The following is a 26247-nucleotide window of genomic DNA, read 5'->3' as shown; positions in this document are numbered from 1 at the left end:
TGTATTTCAACCAAGATACATGTTTCTGACCTCCCTGTTTATTGAATACATTAACATTTTTTAGCCTTCACAGGAAGAAGTCTGTAAGTATCAACCTGAGCGACCATAAAACTGTAAGGCAATGAAAAGAGATAAAAAATCTGGAATGGTACTACAGGGCTAGACCCAACTTGAGGTTTTTGTTGTTGTTGGTTTTTTGGGATGTTTTTTATGTTCAGGTAAGTGAAGTGCAATCTTATAATGCTGATGTCATCGCTCATGAAGTGGGATTTGATGCCAAGCCTCTGCAAGGCCTGAAGGCACCTGTGTGTAGTCTTGAACATTTATCACCTGCATACTGTTACCTGGTATTTCTTCCAGCAAGGCCACATCTCCTGTCACACAGCCCCCAGGTGCCATTCAGGGCAGATTGCTAAGTCTACCTAAAAGTTTCCAAAATATTATTATCCAACAAAACTAGGCAGCACAGTGCTTTGGGCAAAGACCTTAAAGCTCATACACTCCTCTGATGGAATTCCCTTCTCAGGATTATCCCTTTTCGTGCTGGTAGCATTAGCCATAAAATATAGAGAGAGGGGAACAAGGACCCCTCCTCATGCCCAAGTTTAAGTGCAGTTTTTCCACCTGTGCTGGTCCCCAAAATCCTTCCTACAGCATTAAGGGAAGAGAGAAGCAGTGACAGAGTGACCTCATCCAAATAACACTGAAAATATTTGCCTGCAGAGACGAGGGTTTAACCCAGTGGCCATTAAAGCTTCACACACTCCCTGCTCTCACACCCAGGAGTCCACACCATTAGTTCACAGCTCTACAGAAAGCACAGACACATTCAGAATAAGGACATGAACCAAAAAAGGTATTTTAGATCCAATAGTTATAGTTTACACACCAATGACATACGGCATAAAGACAAAATATACAGATTTTCATATATACATATACATGGGTCAACACAGTGCACAATTTAAAGTTATGTTACAATTAAGTGTACAATTTTGAATATGGCTTTATAAACTAGTAGTTATAACAGTGCTAAAATAATGTATGTCTCATGTAAGTTTATAGACAAACAACATAATGCAGCTACAGCATTGAAGTCCTCTTTTAGCAAGGTGCTGCTTCATTTCATTAGTTAAACCCTGTGCATGGCATCCAGCAGGATATATCCCTCCCCCCACACCTATCCACACATACTTTATTCTTGCTGTATTACACATCCCAGTGATTAAAACTTTAAGACTTGCTTTCTTCAAGTATCTTGAAAAAATTAAAACCTGTAAAGATTAGTTCAAAGAAAAAAGTAAGAAGTGAGGGAAGAACATACACAATCATAGTGCCCAGTGAGAGTATCAACACAATCAGTGAAGCCTAAAAATGCACTTGGTTTGTTTGTTTTTTCAGAAGAGCTTAAAAAAAAAAAAGGGTTACATTGCATATGCCTTACTGCCCAAAACCAAATTTTTAGACAGAGGAGTAAGAGATTACAAAGTCACCTGGAAGCTCGAGTGGCAGCTCTGCCCCCACTGAAGCAAATGGTACTGTTGTCACCAACTTCAAAGGGGGCAGGATTTCATTTGTTCTTCAAAAGCTGAACACCATATCAGCTTTAGTTTGTTGAACTGAAAGTGGAAACCATTACATTAAATCCTACAATCTGTTCCATGCACAACTCAGATTAAACGCCCGTAATGATCTCTTTTGGCCTCAAAAATCTGGCCAGGGTGCTACCAGGACTTGGTGCTAACAGTTTAGCACTGTAGTGACACATTGATCATTTTCATGGGTTGAGATTACTGTGCTGTACACAGACACTCCCTTTCTTTTCCAAACTCTCCAGGGAGCTGCAGGAACCTCTGCTGAGAGGTACTTCATGTTAGGGTACTTCTATAGAGAAGGAACACAAAAAAAGCCCTCCCGTTTGGTCATATCAAAGCCAGGACTGCCCAAAACTGCTGAGACAGAGCTGATTAGTGTTCCAACACCTCTCCGCTAAAGCAAAGCTTTAAAGACAAGAGTCACTAGCCTGAAAATTACATCTCCCTCTCCTGCTAGAGACCCATCTGGAACAGGAAGACGGAGAACACCTTTCCTCAACAGGGTGCCAGCTGGACACAACACCCCACATTCACTGGTGAGCTCAAAGCTGAGCTTGCTGCAATCCTCTGTAAAGGGGTTGAATCCAAATGGATCCTTGTCCCTCATCACCAGGAGGCACACAACTCTGCAGGGTGGGCATGGGATGGAATCATGCTGGCAGCCTCACCAGAGCCACAGCTACTGAAAGGAGCCCCTGCACTGCCTGCCTAGCACCAAGAAACACCCACAGCACCAACACCTTTAGCACCCATCAACTGCTGAGAACCATCATGGTCATTCAGTGGTACCTTTGGTCCTCTTGGTCCACGGGATTAGACACTACTTGTGTGCTCCTCTGGATCACAGCCACTGACAGGTGTGGCACAACTCACACTTACACTACACACAGATATGTATATATATATTGCCATATGTAAGCTACTGGGCCATCCAACATCATTTAGAGAGCAGAATTTATTTTATTCTGATCACATGCCTAATTCATAATTTTGCAGTATTTGGGGGTGGGGGAAGGGCTAGGATAAACAGCTACTCGTCAGAAAACAGATTCAAGTTCTTCAAACATCTAAGGACAGGACCCACTTCAATTCATCCCCTGCCACAGAAATTTCACTTGGTGAGCTGCCCTGCATAAATCTGCACATAACACACTTTTCCAGCAGGCAGTGTTTTGTAAGGCTTAGTTTCTGACAGATACAGCCCTTTCAATGAAAACAGTATGAAACTGTCATGATTACTTGAGCAGACATCACTGACAAAAGGAAATTTGTGCCTGAACTGTTGCTGCAGAAATATTTCAGGCAATATTTTTTTCAAAGAGAATATAGATATGGAGGGACATTGCCAAGGTTTTAAGGATCAAAACTTGTGACTTGCAGTGTTATAATTGGATGGGAACAGTCCTCCGGATCTGAAACACTGGCTTTGGTTTTTAAATCAAGAGCCACATTTGTAGGATTTCTGTAGGACCTATACACCCCAGCATCTGTTTCCAGCACTCAGTAACAGTGAGCTCTGCTGACAGAGCCAATGAGTCCAACAGGGGGTAAACAAATCCCTTCTGACGTGACAGTGTGTTACCGAGTCAAACACTGCAATTCACATGAAAAAAAAAAAAAAAACCACACAAAAAAAAAACCAAAAACCCAAAACAAAACAACAAACAACAACAGAATGCTTCAAATCTAGCTATTGGAAATGCAGGGCTTGCTTTAAACTTCCGTTTGCCAAGCAAGAAGCAGACCAATTATCCATTCTGTTAAAGCAGAATGACCAAAATAAAGGCATTGCTTGGCCTCTGGTGGCATGTAGGGTAAAGTAGCTGAGAGAAACCAAAAGGTCTCCTTGATGAGATGAGGGGTTGTGCTCCAGCTCCTGCCCAGCTACTGGAACGGTGCCGGCCAGGCCATGGGTTCAGCCCATGTCCTCCTGCTGTGACCCATCACTCAGCACCCTCTCTGCATCCCACCTTCTCTCTCCCACCTGCTTTTTCCTCCCATGTAGCACCCAAGGGTCCTCTGCCCTATTTTGGGACAGGACAGATAGCATGGAGAAGCCCCAAACTAGTTCTCCTCCTGCCAGGACCACGTACCATCATCTACCTGAAACCAGTCCTGGGCCATGGCTGGGACCAGAACCAGATTTGGTTGTGATGCTCTCAGGGACCTCTTAGACATCTGACCTTTGGGACAAGGGTCCTTGAACCCTTGAACCCTTCCTGACATCACCCTGCTATGAGTGTCTGGCCACAGCAGTGGGAACCCCAGCCAGGAAAATAAAAAACTTACGTGGTCAGTGTCACATTAGACAGAAAATTGTGGCCACTTTCCCCTTCCAGTGCCAGCTGGAAGCAGTCATCCCAGCTCACCCACCAGGCAGTAGGCATCCCATGCCTGGCTCAGGTTTCACTGCTGCAGACACACCTGAAGCACCCAGCACCAACAAGCAACATACCCAGGACCTCCGAAATCCCTGCAATGGGCTTGCTTGCAATTTTGAGCAGTAAGGAAGAAACCAAAGAAAATAAAGATTCTCTCTGACTGTTTTCAGTTCTGCATAACCCCTCAGCACCAAGATAAAAACTAAAGATCATCGAAGGGAAAAAAAAAAAACCAACACTGCAGGACTAAGAAAACATTGCTCTTCTAGCAGAATCTGCTCTGTTCTTACTGAAGAAAACTCTTCTCTCTCCCAGTGCAAACTAAAATCTAAAATGAACCAGCACTTTTTCATAGATGTTAAAAAAGCAATTTTTTAAAAACATTCTTTTCTTTTTTTTTTCCCCCAGGAATATTTTGCCAAGCTGATCTTCCAAAAGAAAAAAAAAACTTGTATTAAAACTTGGATTAAATCCTTTGACATGGATCTAACAGTCAGTATTTGTTTCTGCATGGGATAAATAAACCCAAGGATTTTCTACCAAATCTGGACAAAATACAAGACTTATATATTCGTAGAGACCCTGTTTCCTAATTTCATCTGTCATGGACAGATCTACCTTCTTGTGCCCTATTCCTGTGCTTAGTTTCCTGAGAACAGTCTAAATAACTGGATGAGATCCTCTTCCCAGTTTTGGTTCAATTTATAAATGATAGTTGCCCACAACAATATAGAGACCATTGACTGGAGCATGGCTCTATGGATGTGCCTGAGGAATTGAAGAAACGTGCAAATCCAGACCCATCTCAGATCACACCAAACTTGTCAGCTCTTGCTGCAGTGAGTCCCATGCACAAACAGATCTGGGAACTCACTGCAGATGTGTGTCCTCCTGCTTTCAAAGCCATGGTTAGCTCAGAGTTTCCCCAGAGCAAACACTTTCCTCTGCAGAAGATGCTCCACAATATAAGAAAGTGAGGTATTCCTTGAAACCTGGAGTTCTTTCAAGCTCCAGACTATTAGGACTACCAACAATTAGCATCCTAAAGCAGCTGTCCACCCTGTCTACTCCCAGAATGTAGGGCACAACCAACACACTACAAACATTTTACTGAGAGATCATGACTCATCTAACTCATTGAGTCCTAATTAAGATAGTTTTAAACAGACCACCACCAAAGTCTGCAGACAAATACCCAATTTCATGTGCATGTTCACAAATCCCACACCTGCCTATATGCTCCATGAGCTTTATCTGTACTGCAGACCAATGAGTCATGGCCAAGCAACACTGATGTCCATGCTTTCCTTCCAAGTGGTGAGTAATCCCAATGGATTCATTCTCACTTCAAACCTGTGTTACAGGGAGACAGGGACAAAATGCACATCAGCACCTGTGGAATCATTCTAGATTTGGAGTTCCAGGCTCATGGATGTGCTATCAAAGGTGCTTTAAAACCCATTCCAGTCACTCTTTCATCAGCACCTGGGATCTCCACAGGGAGCAGTGCTGACCCAGCTGTCCCCATCTCAACCACCCCCCCTGCACTGGCTTTAGGGATTGTGCACTGGAAACCATCACAATACCCAATAGCACTCCCTGAAGCACCTTCCTAGGCTTGGAGCACATTCTCCATTTGGCTGCCTGGGCCAACATCTTGTATTTACACAGCATCACATGCCTAGAAACACCCCAAATCTCTCTGCATGCTGCATGGGCTTCACTTCTCTGTTGGTGCAGAGCACAAAGCATCCACTGCTGAGATGCACCAGGCTTTAGAAACAGATCCCAGTTCTTTAGCCTTGCCTAGCAATAGCAGACAGCAGCCAGTGGCAGGAAGTAAAAATGTAGTAGTAATAATAATATTTCAAAAACACAGCAGAAATTTAAATGCCTGAGGCAGGCTTTGGCCAACACACATTTCAGATGAGTGTTTGGGAGATAATATATTAAAACTGACATTTCCCCTCTGAACAAAAATATTCTAGACTACTGATTTCAATCTTCTGCAAAGAACATGAAACACTAAAAAGTTCCTTCTGCAGGAATACATTTTCCTCCTGCTTTACCTGACTGTCTCAGAAGGAACTCTGAGCAGTTCTTTTCTGCAGTCCCTGTAATAACAGGCACCCAGGCTGTGAGCAGCTATCAAATAAAAACCTCCTAAAACTCTGCCAAATCAACATAGCATCAATTATTTTCTTCCATAGGAGAGAGGTGTGCCAGTCATGCCTCTTCCATTTTTGCCTACAACCCATTCCTGTAAATACAAGATATCAATACAAACCAGCTCTGGCAAATGTTCTCAGAGGTCTGTCTGACCTGGTTGTGGGATTTGGTTTTGAACACGAACAAAAATGTAGGTTGAAAGATCCTGTCATCCTCTAGAACTCCAGTCCATCCACGTGTATTTTAAATAACTGTTTACCTTGGTTCCACCTGAACAGTTACACAAAATGAAATAAGGTTGAAACAGCCCAGGTAGCATGGGACAGCTGAGTCAAGCACGATGGTCACTTCCAAAGTAGTGTCAACTTCTTCCTGATCTGGAGGAGAAAAAAGAATCAGACTGCTCCCATGAAGCAGCTTGTCTGCAAAATGGGAGGTGCTTGTACACATCACTTGCATTGTTCATGATCTCTGTAGTCATCCATGTCCACGTCTGAATCAAAGAGGGAGTGTCCAGTGTAATCTGTGTCAGGGGTCTGGGAAATACTGTTCCCTTCATCATCAAATGTTTCTGTCCTTGAATAAAAACTGAAGTCCTGCAAAGGGGAGTATGTCTTGCTTGCTTCACTACTTTCCTCAGATTCATACAGAGTGTTATCATCATCGTGGTGCCATTCTGGCCAAAATTTCCTCCTTATTCTTTCACAATACATAGCAAGGTTAATCAGTTCACCTGCAACACAGCAAAACAGATTCCAGTAAACACATCCAGTCAACAATGCTCAAACTTACCAGTTGAGGCAGAAACATATTACAGAATCACAAAATTATTGAGGCTGGAAAAGACCTCTGAGATCATCAAGTCCAGCCTATGACCTAACACCACCACATTGGACAGACCATGGCATGAAGTGCCACATCCAGCATTTCCTCAAACACCTCCAGGGACAGTGACTCCACCACCCCCCTGGGCAGTCCATTCCAATGCCTGATCACCTTCTCCATGAGGAAGTGCTTCCTGATATCCAACCTAAACCTCCCCTGGTGCAGCTTCAGGCCATGCCCTCTTGTCCTCTCACTAGCTGCCCTGGAGAAGAGCCTGAACCTGACTAAAATCTCTCTTCAAGTTGTCAGCACTGTTTGAAAAACAAATTCTGCAGTTTCTTTCCAAAGAGGTTTAAAAACTCCAGGATTCCAGAATCCTCTTAGCAGCCCTGTTTGCAACCTTCATGTAACTTAAAATATGTATTATTAGCCTAAATGTTACAAGAGAAGTTACACTGGAATGCATATAGCAAAATAACTATCCCGAATTTAACCTCTAAAGAAATAAAAAAGACAATATACTAATACTGTAAGCTCTACACAGTAAAATTCCTGCTTATTTTGCAGAAACCTGGTTTCTAAAGACAAAATTTGATCCTATTTACACAATTAAAACAGTTAATTTGGGTTTTTCACCACCAGGTGGCAGTGTTGTCTTCAAGATAAATCCACATTTTAAAGTTTTTATAGGGCCACTGGCACACCCCTAATGCTCCTTGCCCGAGTACCTTATACCTTACGTTTATACACACATGTATGCTTAGAGAAGAAATTTTTAAAAGGGACTATATAATATATATGAAAAGGCATGCCCATGTGAAACCTGCACACAAAATAGCATAAGTGGATGGGTACAGAGAATCATCCATCCTGCTTGGGTATTTGTATCTATTATCATTTATTTATTTTCATCAGAGACAAACTACTTCAGCAAACACAGCATTCCTTCTTGAAAGCCATGGACCTCTCAGAATGTTGTTCATGATTCCCCAGATATCAAGGGGAAAATCTGTATAGGCAATACTTATGTCCTCATCTCAAGCATATTTTCCTCAAAGTTTTAATAAGGAGAAAGTCTGTCCCTCCCAGCTGTTCATTTGGTAGCTCTCTCTTGCAGAGAAGAGTAGATCTACAGGACAGATTAATTTCTTTTATGCTATTACACAACCTTTTCCTCATTAGCTGTTCACATTTTTCATACCAGGTACTTTTCTTCTGAAAAGGGATGCAAAGGGATGCACTTTCACATGCCTATACCAGTACACCAGGAAAAAAACAGAAAATAAAAAAATGTATGGAGAGGAGGGGTACGTTGGTTTTCAGTTCATGCAAAAGCACAGCGACTCCCAAGTCAGGCTCAACCTTTTCAATATAATCAATAAAACCTAAGGCTGTCATTTCAGTGGGACAATAGCACTTGCAGTTCTACTGTCAATGAAACTACTCAACTCAGCAGAATTTGGCTCATGGCCATGCTTCTGTCTTCTCACACTTTACTCAGCATTCACTGCTTACAGGCAGTCTTTGCTATGTTAAACAGGGAAAAGATCTAGTACAGGGACAGAAACAATTACTGTATTGAACAGTAATGTGTGGAGAAAACAAACAATTTTAAGAGCAAACAACATTATATCATACAAATGCTACATCAAAGGCAAGAACTGCCTGTGATACAATTGAAGAGCTGCTGCAGTCTTCAAATGTTCTTGTTAAGCTGCTGAAAGTTTAAATATAGCAAATGCCACCATGAGTTTGTCATCAGAGATCACTTAAGTTTTCTCACCTTTGATCAGTCTCTCTGGTCGAGTCCCTGGTAGTGTCCACATTGCCTGTGCCAGGTGTCCAAAGACAGTAGCATCAACAGTGGAAACATTTGGTCCCATAATGTACTTCTTGTCACCTGTAAATACAACAGCAAACATTTCTCAACTGGATGTCACTTCTCCCCCAGTTTAAAAAATAAATAAATAAATAAAATTCCTTGGGTTATATCTTTACTGTATTTTTTCACTGAAATAATTTAGCTGAAAAGGTTCACTCTTCCACAGACAGGAATTCAATGTTGAATATGGTTCAAAAGCTGTTGATAGGGTTCAGCAGGCAAAATCCATTACTGCAGCCTCCCCTATGCTCACCACTTCTCAAACCAGGCCAATTACAGAGCTAACACTGGCCAAGTAACCTCCTCTGCTCCTCACAGCTGCATTTAGAATCTCCCCTGCAGGCAGCAGGTGCCTGAAAGCACAATTTTCTCCTTGGGCACAAACCTAAAATCACTAAACCATGGCTCAGAATCATGAATGCACCTGCTGAAAGAAGTTGGTCACCCTGTCTCTTTCATGTCACCCTGTCTCTTTCATGTGTGCAAATCCAGTTTAAGGTTACTCATCTGATTGCACAGAAGAAAAAAAAAAAAAAAAAAAAAAAAAAAAACAATAAAAAAAGTCATACCCACAGCTTTCCTCTTCCACCATTTGTTCAGGCTTGAAACCAAGGCACCAGTATGACTGGAAGCGACTGCTCAGAAATGACCTGCGCCACCAGAAGGAGGAGGACACAGCTACGGGCAGGAGTGAACAGTTCCTCTCACACATCTCCAGTGCAGATCCCCCACCCCCTAACACTGGTTTCTACCTGGCAGGGACTAAACAGAGGCATGTCAGACACAAAAGTGAAAGAGCAGTTGCTTGGGACTCTCCTGGGTTAGAAGAGGGACATGTCTGCTCCATACCACTACTGTGCTTACCTCTATGGGCACCCTAATGCCATGATGGTCCTGAGTGGCCACCAGAGCACAAAAAGATGGATAACCACCTAAGACAGAGGACCAAATAATGTTTCAAAGCCATCTTTTGCTAAGAAACATCCAGTAGAAAGTTGTTTCCTCATCACAGGCACAAGACCTGGAGCAAGGAAGGCACACAAGGCACGCAGGTGAAATATGCAGGATTGCAGAGGTCAGGTTAGATGGCTGCACTGTCCCTGCCTTAGCCCAAAGTGCTATAAACTGTGAAATGTGGTACATAACTGAATTCTACAAATCCAGTTATCCCATCTCCCCAGGACATTCTTCCCCTGCCCAATAGAACTTGCCTGTAATTCAGTAGGTTATTAAATGTTAGGGTTATTGAGTGAGTTTAGAAGTGTTCAGCAGTAAAAATGCATCAAATTACACAGTACAGAACAATAAATGCTGTCCCCCCCTGCACTACAGTGCAGCAAAGCAGTGCTCAGGAACAACCAGTAACAATAACCTCCTCCTACCTGTCAGATGTAATTTTAACACGGAGTTAACTCTCCACAGCTCTCTGAGAGCTGCATTGATCTATCGTTTGAAAACTACGCACAGGGTAAATCTTGTGTCTTTTCAGTATTTATGTGGGGCCTGGCACCCATCCATCTCAAAAACAGCTCAAAAATTGGTCCCCAAACAGCAGTTATTATGCCAACAGTAGGAATTTACCACCATACAAGCCGGTCTGAGACTCAATCCATAACAAGGTTGTGTTGGGAAGCAATATTGGCCATTTCCCCAATTGCTACAACTAAGGCATCTATCCCCCTCTTTTGCACAGTGGTTCCCCAAGCACAACATCCCACATCTGCAGATGCATGGAAACAAAGGGGAAGAGGACAGAGCTACAGTTCCATTAAACTGCAGCCACACTGCGTAACTACCCTACAGCACAGCCTCTATCCACATTTCCTTCTACCAGTTTCAATCTGTTCCCAAAGCTTCCAGTGCAACTTCTCTGCAGGAGACTTTTTGACAGACCAGATACTATCTCTCAGCATCTATCTTTAAGGTAGATTATACAGGCATCCAGGCTGCCTGGATTATTAGTGCTAATAAGCTCAAACAACTCCCTGCATCCTCTGGCTAATCCAACAGAAATGCAATCACCTGGCCACACTGGACTTGGATCGAGGTTGCACTGCCCAACAACTGCAGAGTATACAGCTCTGCTTTTTATGAATGTTTGCACCAGAGGATTACAAAGCAGCTACTCAGCACCAAATCAAGAAACCCTAGCAAGGGAAATTAATGAGACCCATAAAAATGTGTCCATTAAAATATGGGGAGCATTAAAGTAACCTGATAGGCCTGATGACTGACAGCTTACAGTTTGGTATTTGCAGTTATTCTGCTTGATAGGCATAATTTTTAAGCTCTTATGGTTTGCCCTTTTATTAATGGCTAAAATCTCAACTGCTTCCTCTCCTGGAAAAACACGTGGGCACATATACATGGAGGGGAATCTCACAGAAAATTTCTGTGCAGGCAATAGGCTGACTGACCACCTTCTCCTTCCCCCTGTGAAACAAAAGAGTCTCCAGTCAGGCTGGAAGTCCTCATCCCACATCCTGTCCCAATCCCAGGATATCACCTGGAGGCCACAGTTATTACACCTAACCATAAACAGCTGGCTGGAGAATACCTGAACATGCTGTTGTTAATGAAAAATCAAGGCAATTAAAGAAAAGTAGAACAATCCACCAATAACCAAAACAGTAAATATAATGATTCATGTAACAGTGAACCAACTAATATAATATTTGTTTCTGAGAGAAAGATGAAAAAAAATGTACAATATTCATCTGGTAATGTAATAAAATAACAGGAATACCACAGATGCCCATCAAATCTATTTTAAGTAGACAGAGCACAACATTCTCATCCATAACCTGGAAGTAAAATAAACCCCCTGCTTGCAACGTAAGTATCATACAATCCATAAAATTGTTATAGTAAAGAAAACATCTTATCCTTGAGGATTTCCAGTGATTTTTTCCCACCAAAACCAAAAAGTAAGAGACTGTTTGATTATAGCATTCACAAGGAGATGACCCAGGTCACCTAGGGAAGGGGAAGGAGGAAGAACTACGAGGAACATCTCTGCCTGCAGGCTGGGATTGGACAAACTCTGCTTTGAAACAAGTCAGATTTTTAACAGATTTTGATGGTGATTAACATCTGCCACCAATTACTAATATAAGTGGCAGCCTCCACCTGCTGAAATATTGTAATTAAAACTGGGTGCCTTTTAGAAAGACATGCTTCAACCAGGAAAGACATGGCCTCAAGACAGCAATCAAGCAGTCCAAGTCACAGAGATCTGTCTAGACAATTTAATGATCCCTTTGAACTCAAAACTTCAAAAATCTGAGTGTCACTAGAGACTCCAGAGACAGAGGGTTGAAGACTTCAAACAAGCAAAACAAGAGACTTCTACTTGTACTCAGGAACATGTTTGTTTTCTCTTGAAGACTACAGTCTTGGCACACAGGTATGACTTGCTCCAGCAAGGGGGTTGGGACAGAAGCTGGAGGAAGTTTTTTGTTAGCAAGCAAAATGCAGCTGGGAAAAGCATTTACAGAAGAGAAGCTGTCAACAAGTCTCCCCCTTGCCCATTGTGCCCATGCATCATGTGTCTTTCTTCTACCTGGCTTCCCATCCAGAAACTTCATAGAATCATAGAACTGTCTGGGTTGGAAGGGACCTCAGAGATCATCAAGTCCAACCCTTGATCCACTACCGCTGCTGTTACCAGACCATGGCACTGAGTGCCACATCCAGGCTCTTTTTACTTGGTACATTTAACCTGGTATGTTTGCTTCAGAAAACAAAGTTATAGAAAACCCTACACCACCCCATCTAGGTCCTCTGAAAATACATTCCTTTCCAAAACACCCTGAAGTTCAGAAGCATCTTCCTCCCTTCCTTCTTTCCTAGTAAGGATTCTGCTGGGCTCTTCTCACTTTGCTCCTTCAATCCACTCCACATTTACCTATTTAGAGCATGTGTAATACCTCCTTCCTAAAAAGCACAGGGCAGGGAGGCATCTGCCCTGTCCTCTGTTCAGCCATCTCTTTTCAAGAAATCTAACAGGGAAAAAAGCAGCCACACAGGTACCATCTCTCTTGGTACCTGTGACAATCTGCCCCAAACTAATTCCTCAAAATGCAAATTTTACACAGAAGCACAATATGGTTAGTTCTCACCAGACTGGAAGGTGAGAAGCACAGTGTAGACAGGTTTGGTACAGATTTCAACCCAAGCTACACAACAGAAATGAGGCTCATGGGGTTTTAGCTAAGCAAGGTCAACCTTAAGACTAACCCTACAGGATCTACCCATGACAATCAAGAAGCCTAAAACCACCTATTTTGACAACACAGACCCAGCTCCTACTAGCAGCTTTGAATAAAGCTAACACAAACCAAATGCAACCAAGTCCAACTCATTAAAAATAACATCTGCAAAGGGTTTTCAAATGGCAGCCTTATAATGATCTCTCAAACAGCCATGAGTCCCACGAATAAAAAACGAGAACCCCCGAACTGCAAGTGCTTAATGTGCAGAACTAAATGCTAAATTCTCCTAAACTCACAAGGCACAATGCTCTTACAAATTCACAGGCCATGTTCTGCTCCTCTAGATACAATTACCCAGTGCACAGGAGAAAGTCATTGACCCCTCTAGAGGCTTTGGTAGGAAACAGTGGGGAAAGAAACTCTGTCCCTGCCACTGAATGACAGCAGCAGCACAGGCTCCACCTGCTGACAAAGCGAGATTATTTGCTTGAGTGAGACCAGGTGGCCAGGAAGCACCCACAGTCAATTTCACCCTGTGGAGAGTGGGATGTAAACAAACAGAAGGTGCATAATTCATTGAACATTACCCAGGAGGCCAGCCAGAGTCCTCATGTCCTTTTCCATCAGCGTGTACATCTCCTCCTCCGAGAAGCGGCCAATGCCGTGGCCGTACATTTCCCGCTTCACGATCCCTTTGGTCAGATGACAGAGGATCCACTTCAGCAAGTCGCTGAAGGGGCCGAAAAGTGAAACCATTTTTCGCGTCTCATGAAGGTTTTCCACCCACTGGCAATAAGCTAAAGTCCTAGAAGGATACAAAAACAAGTCAGAGCGGTGCAATACCCAGAGAGCCCATCCCCACCCTGCAAAGGCTCCCACCAAGATCCCCAGGCAGGGAGCTTTTGTAACGCCGAGTGCCCCCTGCCCTGATCGCAGAACCACAGGATGGTTTAGGTTGGAAGAGACCTCCAAGATCATCCAGTCCAACCTTTGACCAACACCATAAGCTAAATACTAAACCATGTCCTTAAGGACCAAGTCCAAATGCCTTTTAAATACCTCCAGGGATGGTGACTCCACCACTGTCCTGGGCAGACCATTCCAACGCCTGACAACCCTCTCAAGTGAAAGAATGTTTCCTAACATCCAGCCTAAACCTCCCCTGGCTCAGCTTACATCCATTTCCTCTGGTCCTTTTACAGTTTACTAAGGAGAAGAGGCTGTTTCCATCCACACTCCAACCTCCCTTGAGGTATCTGAAGAGAGCTGCAAGGTCTCCTCTCAGCCTCCTCCAGACTGAACACCCCCAGCTCCCTCAGCTGCTCCTCACAGGACTTGTGCTCCAGGCCCTTCATGAGCTTCCTCGCCCTTCTCTGGACAGGCTCCAGCACTTCTGTGTCCCTCCTATAGTAAGGTGCCAAGAACTGAACACAGGACTCAAGATGCAGCCTCACCAGAGCTGAGTACAGAGGGACAATCACCTCCCTGTTCCTGCTGGCCACAGTGCTCCTAATACAAGCCAGGATGCCACTGGCCTTCCTGGCCACCTGGGCACACTGCTGGCTCATAACTGGCTGCTGAGTGATGGAGAGGTAGTTTCCTATAAAGAGCAGACCCTAATGCAACTCAGAGCAACAGCAGAGAAAACTGACTCTGTAACACTTACACAGACTGCCCAGTGCTTTGTCTCTCAGTAAATTATGACCCACTTCAGGAGAAAATGTGATATAAAACAAAAGCTGCAGAATTCTCCTAGAACCATGTAACACAAAATGCAGTTCCAAAGGGATTTATTACCTAGAGATGACTACCTGCACAGACCTGGGTAAAGCAAAAATGACAAAAACAATCCACAAACAAGCCAGTCTTTCCCACCAACCTGTTTTTTCTTGCTTTCAACAATGCTGAAACTTAGCTAAGCAGTAACTTAGTCCCAACATGAATACTGCAGCAGTCATTTTTCAAGAGATCTCTGCTCCTCTCAGAAACTAACAGGTCCACAATCAAAAACAAAACCAAAAAAACCAAAAAACAATACAAAAGAGAAAGAAGGGGTTTCTCCTTTATTTTCTCTCTTCAAAATGTTGATTTTATGAGACATACATTTCTAAAGGATTCCATTGTATTTTAGGCTGTATTTCAGCTTTACTGAGTGGCAAGTATATTATTTTGAACAGTGTTTTTATAAAAACTTGTCTGAACTTACCAGCTGAAATTTTTGCTTCCTATGTGAATTTACTAAATTCTAAATTTATATGTTGCTGTTGCTATTCAAGAAACTTTTGAAAATACAGAAACATTAACTTTTTAATACCTAGCATCTTCTAACATTACAAAGAAACCAAAAACACTGTGTGACTTGTCACCAAGCTCAAGGGATGTCAATAAAAGGACTAAAGACACCTCAAAGTACACATGACAAATGTGTGAAGCCAACGGGGTCTCAGAAACACTGGGAGTCAATCCCTATATTTGTAGAAATTTCCAAACTGAAAAATCAAAAAGTGGACTTAAGTATTGAGACCACATGAAAACAAGCTCATGGAAACATGCTAAACTACTGAAGCTAAGCTGAAACATCAATATGTGCTGTGAAACTGCCTTGCTCCAGGAACAGACACATGGCAGGATTTAAGAAGGGTGTAAAGAAGATGGATTGAAAGCATAAGGGTGCTCCATAGAGCAGAACATTTCAGAAGTCATGCTTCAGATGCCTGGGAAAGGACAAGGTCCTTTGGGCAGGTACAAATCTGAATAGGAAAAAAACAGTCTTGATGCAAACACCAGGCAATAATTACGAATGCTGTCTCTAAGTTGTTACTGATTACTCGAATAACCTAAGAAAATCCTGCTTTCTGTGTGTCTCTGCAAAGGCTGTCCTTCTGCAGCACAGACCTGACCAGTTTCATCCAGCAGCTCTGCAACACAACCTAGTTGCTTTAGGAGGACAGGTCTGGCTACAGAGAGGGACAACAGGAAAAAGAAGCCAAAACAAAACAGAAAAATAAGAGAGGAGACTCTGCTACAGCATTTTTAAAATGTAACCCCACTTGCACAAGACTAACTCAGCATGTAGACTTGCCATCACTACTGTTCACTCCAACCACACCAGCAAGCTGGCACCACACCAAGAATGATCAACCACATCCAGGATGGCTTTGATTTCATTAGACAGGATGAACAAGGTTAGCCACAAAGCCAATTACCCTATATTTTAAAGCAAAAATACATTTCCCTAGCATTCACTTGCTTGCTTGCATGGTTCAGCACTGGACTTGGCAAAGTTAGGTTAATGGTTGAACTCCGTGATCTTAAAGGTCTTAAAAGGTCCTAATCAGAATTCTGTGATTAGGTTAGGAAATGCAAGAAATCGGGTATCTCTACATAACCTACTTCAGCATAACTATACATTTTAAACTGGTTAGTATTTAAAGGATGACACAATTATTTTAAATGCTGGCCTGAAATAAGCATTTGGGGAAACATTAACATTCCCACTTGTGCCAGCACATCTGTACAAATATTAGAGTATCAATAAAGCAATAATGCACCAGAGCAATGCTGCGGGGCTGAAGCAAATCTCAGGCCTAAATGTAACAGCAGCTTTGGCCTCAATACATAAATCAGGAGAGGAGATGGAGAAAGTGACTCATCAACTGCAGCTTGCCTGATTATCGCCAAAGTGTCTAAACATCAAGGCAAGGAAGAGGTGCTCAAAAGGATGTGAACTGGGGGGTATTTTTCCTATCTGAATTTGTGCAGGCTGGGATTTCTTGATATACAAAAAAGGATTATAATTAATTCATTCCACAATCAGCTGCAGAAACCTCACCTGCTGTGCACCGTCCCAGAGAAATGGGCTTTGAAGCTGCCAGCAGCATTCAAGCCTCACCTTTGTTAATAGAAAGAGAGATGTTGCTCTTGTAATTGGCTTGATGTATTTAAACATAATTATATAATAAAAATATTTTACGTCTAATGCATGGCAAGTCTGAATACTGACCAAAGTCAGATTCATATGCATTCTCATACCATGCTTTTCCTGTACTTCAAGCAGTTATCACACACGTAACATTTACATGGTCTTTTTGAAAGACAAAGCAAAAATGAGTTAAATATCTGTATGTATACACACCTCTAAGTCACTAAGGTTGAGACTGACAATACAGCTACACCAATGTAATGGGTTAGTTTGGTTAAGCTCCATATTGAAGGCCTTAGGTTCTCTCTAACCGTATTTGTGCCGACATAAGGTGCCCTGACGACTTCTGAAGACCCAAAGGTGACCACAGGCAGTGGTGGTGACCCAGGGCAAGGCTTCAGCAGATGGCAGAGGTCTACACCAGATCCAGGACCTGGGGCAAGGTCCACAATATTGGTCCACTCCCATCTCTTCCCTGCTGACTCAGCCACCTCCCATTCAGGTTAGCAGGATTTTTCTCTTTTGCCAATTTAACCATAGGAATTCCTAATAGTTAAGGTGTTCTCCAGGGAGAGGAGCTCCAGTGCCAGCTCCAAATCAGTCTGGTGCATCTCAGAGATTATGGTCTTATCCTGGCACTAAAATAGGTACACTCACTCTCTTGCTGTCTTTCTGCCCAAGCCCTGCCAGGCATAGCAGCCTGGGGCAGGGTGTCTAGAGGCTGAGGTTCAGAACATCCCTGCATTGCTCTCAGCTCCAGCCAGAGCAGCAATTTCCACCTGTAAGAGGCACTAATTGGTGACGTAATTAGTGAAGAAGAGCAATTACATCAGCAAAAGCAAAATGTTTCAGGAGGAGAAGCTGAACAAGCACCAGGATTAGCCCCATCCAGAGTCAGAACACCACAGGATGTACTTTACTGCTTTGCTCGATAAATGTACCACAGTGTTACTTATTTATGATGAAGCTACTTTGTATGCTGCTGACAATTAAATGGTATGAATAACATTTTATCTCACTGCTTTGGAGGCTTGATTTTATAAGCCTTGTTCTGCAGAAAGGGGGTTACTGTTAGAATTTCCTCACCATGAACAAACCCCAGCTTCTGTGGGCAGGTTCAAGGACTCATAGGAAGGGATCCCACAGCCACAAATGCAATACTATCAGGGAGAAACATAGTCCTGCACAGCTAAAGCCTGACTTTATTTTGGTGTAACTAAAGGATGGTCAAAGTTGTTATCCAGGAGTTATAGTGGTACAACTGCAATGTCTCCAAGCTCAGGCTTTGCCAAGTACAGAGAATTGGCATAGTGTAACTTCACCAACATAGCAAGCATAGCACTGCAGATGGGTATAACTGTTGAAGGTCACAGTTCTTAGAAGGCAGAGATTACATTTCTTAAACATATAATTAAAATCTTCTTACTGAATGCTAAAACTTTTCCCAGGGAACGTGAAAAATTACTTGAAGAAACTATATGTACACATGTTGCTGCTTACCTTCGATGACAAGGTGAAAGGAAAAGCAAGTAAATGCATTCAATTTAAATAATTCTTTTGAAGAAAAAAGTGCAACATGCATGCATGCTTAGTACAGGAAAAAATTAAACACTTGCTAGAAAGCAAACTACTTGAAAAAAGTGCCGTGCTTGCTGAGGCAGCAAATGCAGCATCCAAGATGTCATGTCCTACATCTCTGACTCCAGACTGCAAAGGGCACTTAAAAAGGACTGAAATGTAAAGAGGCAGAGGGGAAATCAGAGGTACTATTTTCAAAGATGTCAGTAAAATGCATAAAGTACCAACAGCGTTTTATGTTTTCCATTCATATATATACTTCAGCTTCTCAGGATACTGTGGTTAACACTGCATCCCATCAACTGGCTGTTTTGTCAGCAATATGTACTAACAGGAGAACCCTGTGTTACAAGGAAGGCAATAACCCATTTTGTAATCACACACACAGATAATTAAAATCAGTAACTGTAACAACACAATATTCTGGATTAACAATAAATGCTGGATTTATTCCTCTCTGCCACCCAAATACAAATTGTGTTCAGCCATCTTAGTTTTTTTTCTCTTTATTAACAAGACTGTTTCTATATGGAGGTCATATGAAAGAGGATGGAGGAACATCCCACTGCTTCATCCCTTCTACAAAGCTGCAGATGAAAGGCCCAACTCCTTACCTTGCTTACACAGCACAACAACTTTTCAGGGTAATTACCCTGGCTCATACTAGCATACACAGAAAGAAGCAGCAGGTTTTTAGGGTGAAGAGAGCTGTAAAATTAATAACTGGGTACCCAAGCTTTCTGCAAAAGAAAATAAGCATTTCACATCCAGGCATGAGCACAGAGGCAGACCTGACAGCACAGGGATGCAGCCAGCACTGACACTGCAAGCTTACCAGTAGAAATGCTCCTCCACCATTCTTGTTATGGCTCTGGAAACAGCTCTTTCATGTGGACCAAGGTGTTTATTTAAATTCACTCCAAGTTTCTCTTCCAAAAAGTCAATAATGAACTCAGTGCCAGATACTTTCTTGTGATTGTATTCAATCCAAGGCATCTTCCCTTGAGGGGAAAGTTTTCCATCAAAATAGTTCTAAGAAAAAAAAAAACAAGTAAACAAACATGAAGACAGACAAAAAAGGTCCTTCAGGTTCTGTTTCAATAAGAATAAATCTTTTTTAATATTCTTCTACTTTGATAAAGACAAAACTCTCCAACAAACTTTTTTATTTATTTATATTCTAGTGGTAGCAGTTAAATCATAGCAAAAGCTTCACCCTATATGACAATTCAGATAAAATTATTTCCATTTTTGTTGGATGCCATGTGATAATATTAAGTACCCTGGTTACTTAAGGGTTTGGAGATACTCAGCTCTCCCAAAAGACTGCATCCATCACTCTCACCAAGTTTTCAATCACAGAACTCACACCTAAGTCTGCCTCTTGCACAGAGCAGTACTTTTTGCTTTAAAGTACTTATTAAAGATTAGTTTGTTACCTATCTCAGATAGCTGCATTATCTCCAAAGATAAAATACATACAATCACAGGCATATAATGAAAGTCATATCACTCTTTCACTGGGCAGGAGGAAGTATCTTCCTTTACATATGCTCCTGCAACTTCGTAACTTAGAAATCTCACACGTTTAAAGACACACTTGTTACGATTTGGGTTCCAAGAGCCCAGCACCAGTACAGCAGCAGCGTATTTTCTCAGACTATTCTGGTGTATTTTCTCAGAGTAGCACTGACACAGAAACACAGAAGTAGCAACCTGTTTTTCCCATTTTCCAGTTGGAGAAGGTGAAACAGAGATTCGAGAATTTGTATCTCATCTGACAAACATGAGAACTGACAGCTTCAAAAACATGATGAGACATTTGACTTCAATTCCTGCTTCTGAAGGCAGAGACAAAAGGCAGAACTTTCTTACTTTGATTCCCACCCTCATGCCCTGTTATTTAGTTAACAAGAACAACAACAAAAAATCCTAGTTCAGAATGCTCAACCATAAACGCTCATAATAAAAGCTCTGCACTCAGCCTCTGGCAGTCACCCTGAGCATTTAGGGTTAGCAGTTCCAGACCTGTTTGAATCTCAAGTATCTACCCTTCTTGAATCCACTAAAGATGTATCAAGGTCCTCCCACAGCAAGAAGTGTACACCACAAGGTACCTCCAGCTCAGTCTGAGAGCACAACATGCTGGCTACTGCTCAAAATGTGGAGCAACCAACAAACCCATGCCCACTCCCAGAGGCAATACCCTCGTGGATGAAAGCAGAGGAAACACTGCTGGAAAAACAGTGACTTTTCTGGGATTTCTGCCCAGCGTAGAGGGATTATATGATGTCTCATCTACTGCATCCTTTCGTGGGTGACCATAGTAACTGAATCCACCCCACTTGCACATGTAGATGACTCAAGGGTTATTACTCTGGCCCACGGGAGAAATTCTAACACCTGAAAACGAAAGGAGAGCACTGCCCCATCCTTCCACCTCCCAGACCCTTTCCTTCATCAAAAGGGCTCCTTCAACACCCAGACTGACTGCTAGGTTTCCACAACTTTTCACAATGAATCTACTACAGAATCATAACCTTTTTCTGGATCTACAAAGTGTGCCTATATGGTGCTGAGCATTGCTGACTTACATCTTCATTAAGCCCTTCCAGTATGACATTTCTCTTCTTGTGCACAAACACTGATGTTTTTGCAGAAGCTACTAGACTTGAAGATGTGTTTATTACATATTGCAGTTACTGTAGTCCAAATCATTTTGTAACCAGGACAAAAAAAAAAAGAACGTTCTTATTACTCAACTGCATATTGCTTCAAGAACACACACATAGTACAGATTTTAAAATACTGCATTAAAAACTTGTTAGCACTGCATTAATATTAAAGCCTCAAAAATACAAATGAGAGCTAAAGTTCTTATAGGAAAGTCCATTTACTTAATTTTTTTAAAAGCCTTTTCAGAATTTTCATGTTTCACTGCATAAATTTTATCAAACAAAACAGGAAAATCCCAAGAAAACCTAAGTCTCTTGACAAATCTGTTACACTGTTCTTGCATCCACTGTTCTCTAACGGGTATTTTTAGGCTTGAAACCTCATTATCCTTATGGTTGCTACTAATAGCCATCAAATATTTATCAATTCTCCACTTCAAAATTGTTCCAGCTGCAAAGCAGGGAAAAGCTATGGTATTATCATTTAAAAAATAAGGAAAAAAAGCCTCAAACAAAAACGACCAAACAAAATATCCTCTCCTGAACTGAAATATCCCCATCTAACTGAACTGCAGCCTGCAAAGCAACAATAACAAGAGATCCTCAGAATCTCATTTATAGAGAAAATTGTAAACAGAATGGCAGAGGCCACTTCTGGGGTGATTTTATAGTAGCATCCGGACAAAATTAGGTTCCACATTTTCAATTGCTGCTGCTTATGTCTTGCTTTTTACTTGTGCCTCTTCCCAAGGAGGCTCCTATCTTCACAGATCAGGCATGAAAACAGCACATTTCTGTGGTGCTAATTACTTACTAGATTACATAAACACTCAGCTCTTCATACTGGTGAGGGAATCAAGGAACACCCAAAAGATCTCCACAAACATCCGAAATGGGCTCTTTCAAACCAAGTCTTATAAAAAAAAAAGCATCAAACATCTTGGAAAAAATAGCTAGGTACTGTGACAGCCCAGCAGGGGTGGGGCTGCCCAGATTATTTCTGATGGGGAACTGGCACCTAGAAAGGCAGCTCCAGGAAAACATAAGCACATTACAAGGGCACATCTGCTGGGAGAAATTCAGATGGGAGTAAGGTAGGAATGTGTCACCCAATTCCATCTCTCACGTGCCATTAAAGCATGTTGTGTAATGCACAGGATGTTATTCAGTACTCTGATGCACTACAGTGAACACAAGGAATTGAGAGAGCAGCCTGACCACTCCACTGCCTGTTCTTCATCCCACTCCACAACCCTACCTTTGAATCATCCCCCTTCCCCCAGTGGGAATAACCACAGCAAGTCTCCAGAGGCAAGCCCAGGCACCAGTTGCCTCCCAAAATGCCATCACTTCTACACCACAGCCCCAGCAAGCATGCAAGGAAGAGAGGTGTGTCCTCCTGCATCCCCCTTCCACGCTCACCCTGCTGCCCACCCTGGAGACCATCAGATGTCTTTTATCACACAGTGTCCTACAAGGAACACAGCTATGAGGGAACAAAATAAATGTCCCCAGGTAGTCTCAAGGAGAGGAAGCTTCACAGCTCCAGCTGAGAATTGCATTGCCTGCTGTCTCCCCCCCTGCTCCCTCACTGCTGAACCCCATGGTGGCACCCATACCTTCCTCTACCTGCCAGAGCTGAGCACAGCACCATACTCCTAACACAAGGACAAAAACAGAACCTGCCCCTCCCAGAAAAAAAGATGTATCCTCAGCTCATAAGCGTCATGAAAATTACCTTTAAAACTCTACACTGGATCAGTAAACACACCTTAAGCCCATATAAGGTGGCACAGCTAAAAGCAGCAACCTGGTGTCTACAGCATCCAGAACCATAAAGTCACGGAAAAGCTAGGGTTGGAAGGGACCTTAAACATTATCTACTCCCAACCCCCTGCCATGAGCAGGGACACCTACAACTAGACCAGGTTGCTGAAGGCCCCATCCAACCTGGCCTTGAACACTTCCAGGGACAGGACAGCCACAACTTCCCTGGGCAACCTCTTCCAACACCTCAACACCCTCACAGGAGAGAAGTTCTTCCTAATGCCTGGCCTAAATCTCTCCCTTCTTCAAGTTTGAAACCACTTCCCCTTGACTTCTCTCTACTTGCAGAACCCATTCCTGCTCCTGCAGCATGGCACATGGGGAACCAAACTGAGTTAAAACCAAATACCAAATAAACTCAACCTTCATGGCTCTAGCTGTGCCCAGTCTGGCACAGAAAAGCACATGCAGGAAGGGACAAGAGGGAATCACTGAAGGTATGAGTGCTTCTTTTGGTACCCTCCTGACCTACACCAGCTTAGCGTGCTCACAGCTAGTGAGCAGGGACAGTAAGAGATGCAACATCAAAAAGCATTGTTGACCTTCAATATAGAAAACACAGAAAATAAAAAGGGTAAGATCACTGCTCCATAAATCCCTCTCTCCAAAAAACTGGGTGACTCATTTCTACCCAGCATTAGCTGTCTAAATTACTCCATCCAGCACCACACAAGTGTGCAGTGTAACCTTTTAGAAGTTACCATAGCCTGTGACAACCATCTCTTATATACTGCACCTTTCTTTTAACTACCAGAATAACTTTCATCATTCAAACCTCTGAATCGCATCAACTGCCACTAGAAAAAAAACAAAGCTCAAACTGGTTTTCCCTTCAAATGTGCAACTTCCATGCAAATTACTCTGGGTGAAGAGACCAAGTCCTCCTGAACCAATGAAATCTGAAAATGTTCAAACTTCAGTACCTCGCAGGTTCTGTAAAACTAAATGAGGAAAATGAGTCTCACAGGATGGAGATCCACCTCTTGAATGCTCTGAAGTATCTGATTTAAGTCCCATTAAACTTCAAGATAATGAATATTAAATGAATATTAAACTTGGGATTTTAAACACTTAAACAAAATGTAGAAATTAGGATTTTCTTTGCTTCCAATGTAAAGGAGCTTAATCACATAAAAAGCTAAAGGAATACCAACAACAAATGTGGAAAAAAAAAAACCCAAACAACAGTTGCCACATGGTTGTTTTGTCTATTTAAACAGTTGATATAAAACGAAATATTCTTCCTAATACCTTTGTATGCAGCAGTAAAACGTGACTTGAACCCATTTGGGGTCATACCCACAGCAGACTCTTTGAGACAAAGATGGTAGGATGCCAAATTTACATCACTTGGAGAAAAACAAGAAAAAAAACCCAAAACATTTCTTCTACCTAAGATCCTCCTTTTATCACGAGTGTTGTATCCTCTTAAACTCAATGCTTTATACAAACAGAAAAGAATCCCATCCTGTGTTTCAAAGAGAGTCTGAGGCACATGCCAGACTCCCAGCATCACAACTAACCCTTGACAATAACAGACAATACTGCTAGATTAAAATTTCTGCTCTCCTGAGCAGCACAGCTCAGCCTTTGTCCCCTGCAGGAAGATAGCACAGGTTGCACCCAGAAACAATTCAGTAGCAGTATTCACAACCACTAAAAGCAATGCTGCATTCCTTCAATGGAGGGGAAAAAAAAAAAGAGTTGAAACAAAAGATAAATACATCTTCCCAGGAGAGCTCCAGACAGAAATCCTCCAGGAAACCAAGAAGCTGCAGCTAACCTTGGTCTCTTTAGTGAGGTAAAATTCAGAAACCAAATAATGTTACGCTTTAGTTTTAGAGCATTATTTAGCATTACATAAACTCCAGACTAGTCTCCTAATTCAGCATTTCCAGCTCAACTAGCTTCTAACAGTCTAACATTTAGCTTTGCCAGTTAAATCAAAAGCTTCAGACCAATGCTATTCAAGTCCTATCTTTAAAGGTCATACACCAAATTTAACTGGAGACATAAAAGTGTTGGTGTTCCCATCTAGCTGTAGGTGTATGTTTACATCTTCCTGGGTGAGACAGACTTTGGGGGGAGGAGGCAGGATGTCTCTTTGCCATTTCATGCAATGTGACACATAAAGGAAGCATAAAGGACTGAAACAAAGGGAAAAGGCACAATGTACCTGGTATGGTAAATCAGCCATCCTCAAATAAGTTTCCATTTTCAGACAGAACGGAGATAAACTCGGGACACCATTGGTGGGCCTTGAAAACTGATGCAGTATAATAGCATCTTTCGAATCAAGCTCTTCCTCTTTCCTGTCAAACACAAAACAGAATTTAAAGAGAACAACGACCAGGCACACATCAGTACCTCAGATATGCCAAGGAGAAACCCTGGCCGAGGCAGCACAACACATCCTCCCTCCATCTACTACTGCGGGTCTTTGGCACAAGGGATGCAGAGCCAGAGGGGAAGCAGCTCTGGAGGCAGCCAGGGGCAGGCAGAGCCCTGCACAGGGCCAGCATGGGGGCTGCCAGCCCCGCCGCCACCTGTGGAGGGAGCGCAGGGCACCTCTTCAGAGCCCCCCCTGCACTGCTGCAAAGGGAAAATGGGTGGGAAACGGGAAAATAAATTAATAAATTAAAAGGGCAATGTCAAAACCGCGATGAGGGAGAGCAACCAGCCCACCAGGCCTCAGCGCTCCCCCCCCTCAGGTACCGCGGTCAGCGCGCCCTTCGCCACCACCGCTTCTCCTCCGGCCCCGCCCCGGCCCCGGCCCCGGCCCCGCCGCGGCAGGGAGCCCCCCGCAGCCTCACCGTATGGCCAGCAGCTCATGGAGCAGGTAGGCGGCCGCAGCCAGCAGGGCACCGCCCGTCAGGTACAGCGTCTTCTTCCACCAGGAGTCGGAGCCCAGCGCCGCCATGGTGCCCCCCGCACCCCCCCCGCCCGCCAGCGGGAAGGCGACGATCTCCCCCCCATAGAAGGCGGGCGGCGGCTCCTCGGGCCCCGCGCACCAGCCCAGCGAGAGGCTGCGGTTGCGGCTCAGGTCCGCTACGCAGGAGCGGGGCACAGTCAGGCCCACCCCCCACAGCATGCTGCGCCCGGACACCGCATCCCCCGCTGCCACCCACGCCGCACCGCGCAGCACCGCACCGCGCCTTGCCCAGCCCAGCCCAGCCCAG

General features: G+C 43.1%; 1 protein-coding gene across 1 annotated transcript; it reads right to left on the bottom strand.

Annotated features, from left to right (window-relative positions):
• Positions 1-857: 857 nt before the first annotated feature.
• Positions 858-26247, bottom strand: FAXC (failed axon connections homolog, metaxin like GST domain containing). Its single transcript, XM_071741282.1, has 6 exons — positions 25882-26247; positions 25245-25380; positions 19402-19598; positions 13654-13871; positions 8754-8870; positions 858-6878 (listed from the first exon to the last, which is right to left on the bottom strand). The coding sequence occupies exons 1-6, from the start codon at positions 26157-26159 to the stop codon at positions 6595-6597; spliced, it is 1230 nt and encodes a 409-aa protein (XP_071597383.1). The 5' UTR covers positions 26160-26247; the 3' UTR covers positions 858-6594.

This window comes from Heliangelus exortis, chromosome 3 (assembly GCF_036169615.1).
Source record: "Heliangelus exortis chromosome 3, bHelExo1.hap1, whole genome shotgun sequence".
Taxonomy (NCBI): Eukaryota; Metazoa; Chordata; class Aves; order Apodiformes; family Trochilidae; genus Heliangelus; species Heliangelus exortis.
Note: the sequence above shows the minus strand (reverse complement) of the source record. Positions and strands in the feature narration are given on the sequence as shown.

What these genes read in the sequence shown, in the direction of transcription:
- FAXC (XM_071741282.1), bottom strand. Translation starts at nt 26,159, where the DNA reads ATGCTGTGGGGGGTGGGCCTGACTGTGCCCCGCTCCTGCGTAGCGGAC. An exon ending in CATGAGCTGCTGGCCATACG is followed by an intron (nt 25,381 to 25,881) that starts GTGAGGCTGCGG and finishes TGTGTTTGACAG; the next exon opens with GAAAGAGGAAGAGCTTGATT. An exon ending in GTGGAGGAGCATTTCTACTG is followed by an intron (nt 13,872 to 19,401) that starts GTAAGCTTGCAG and finishes GTATCCTTCTAG; the next exon opens with GACTTTAGCTTATTGCCAGT.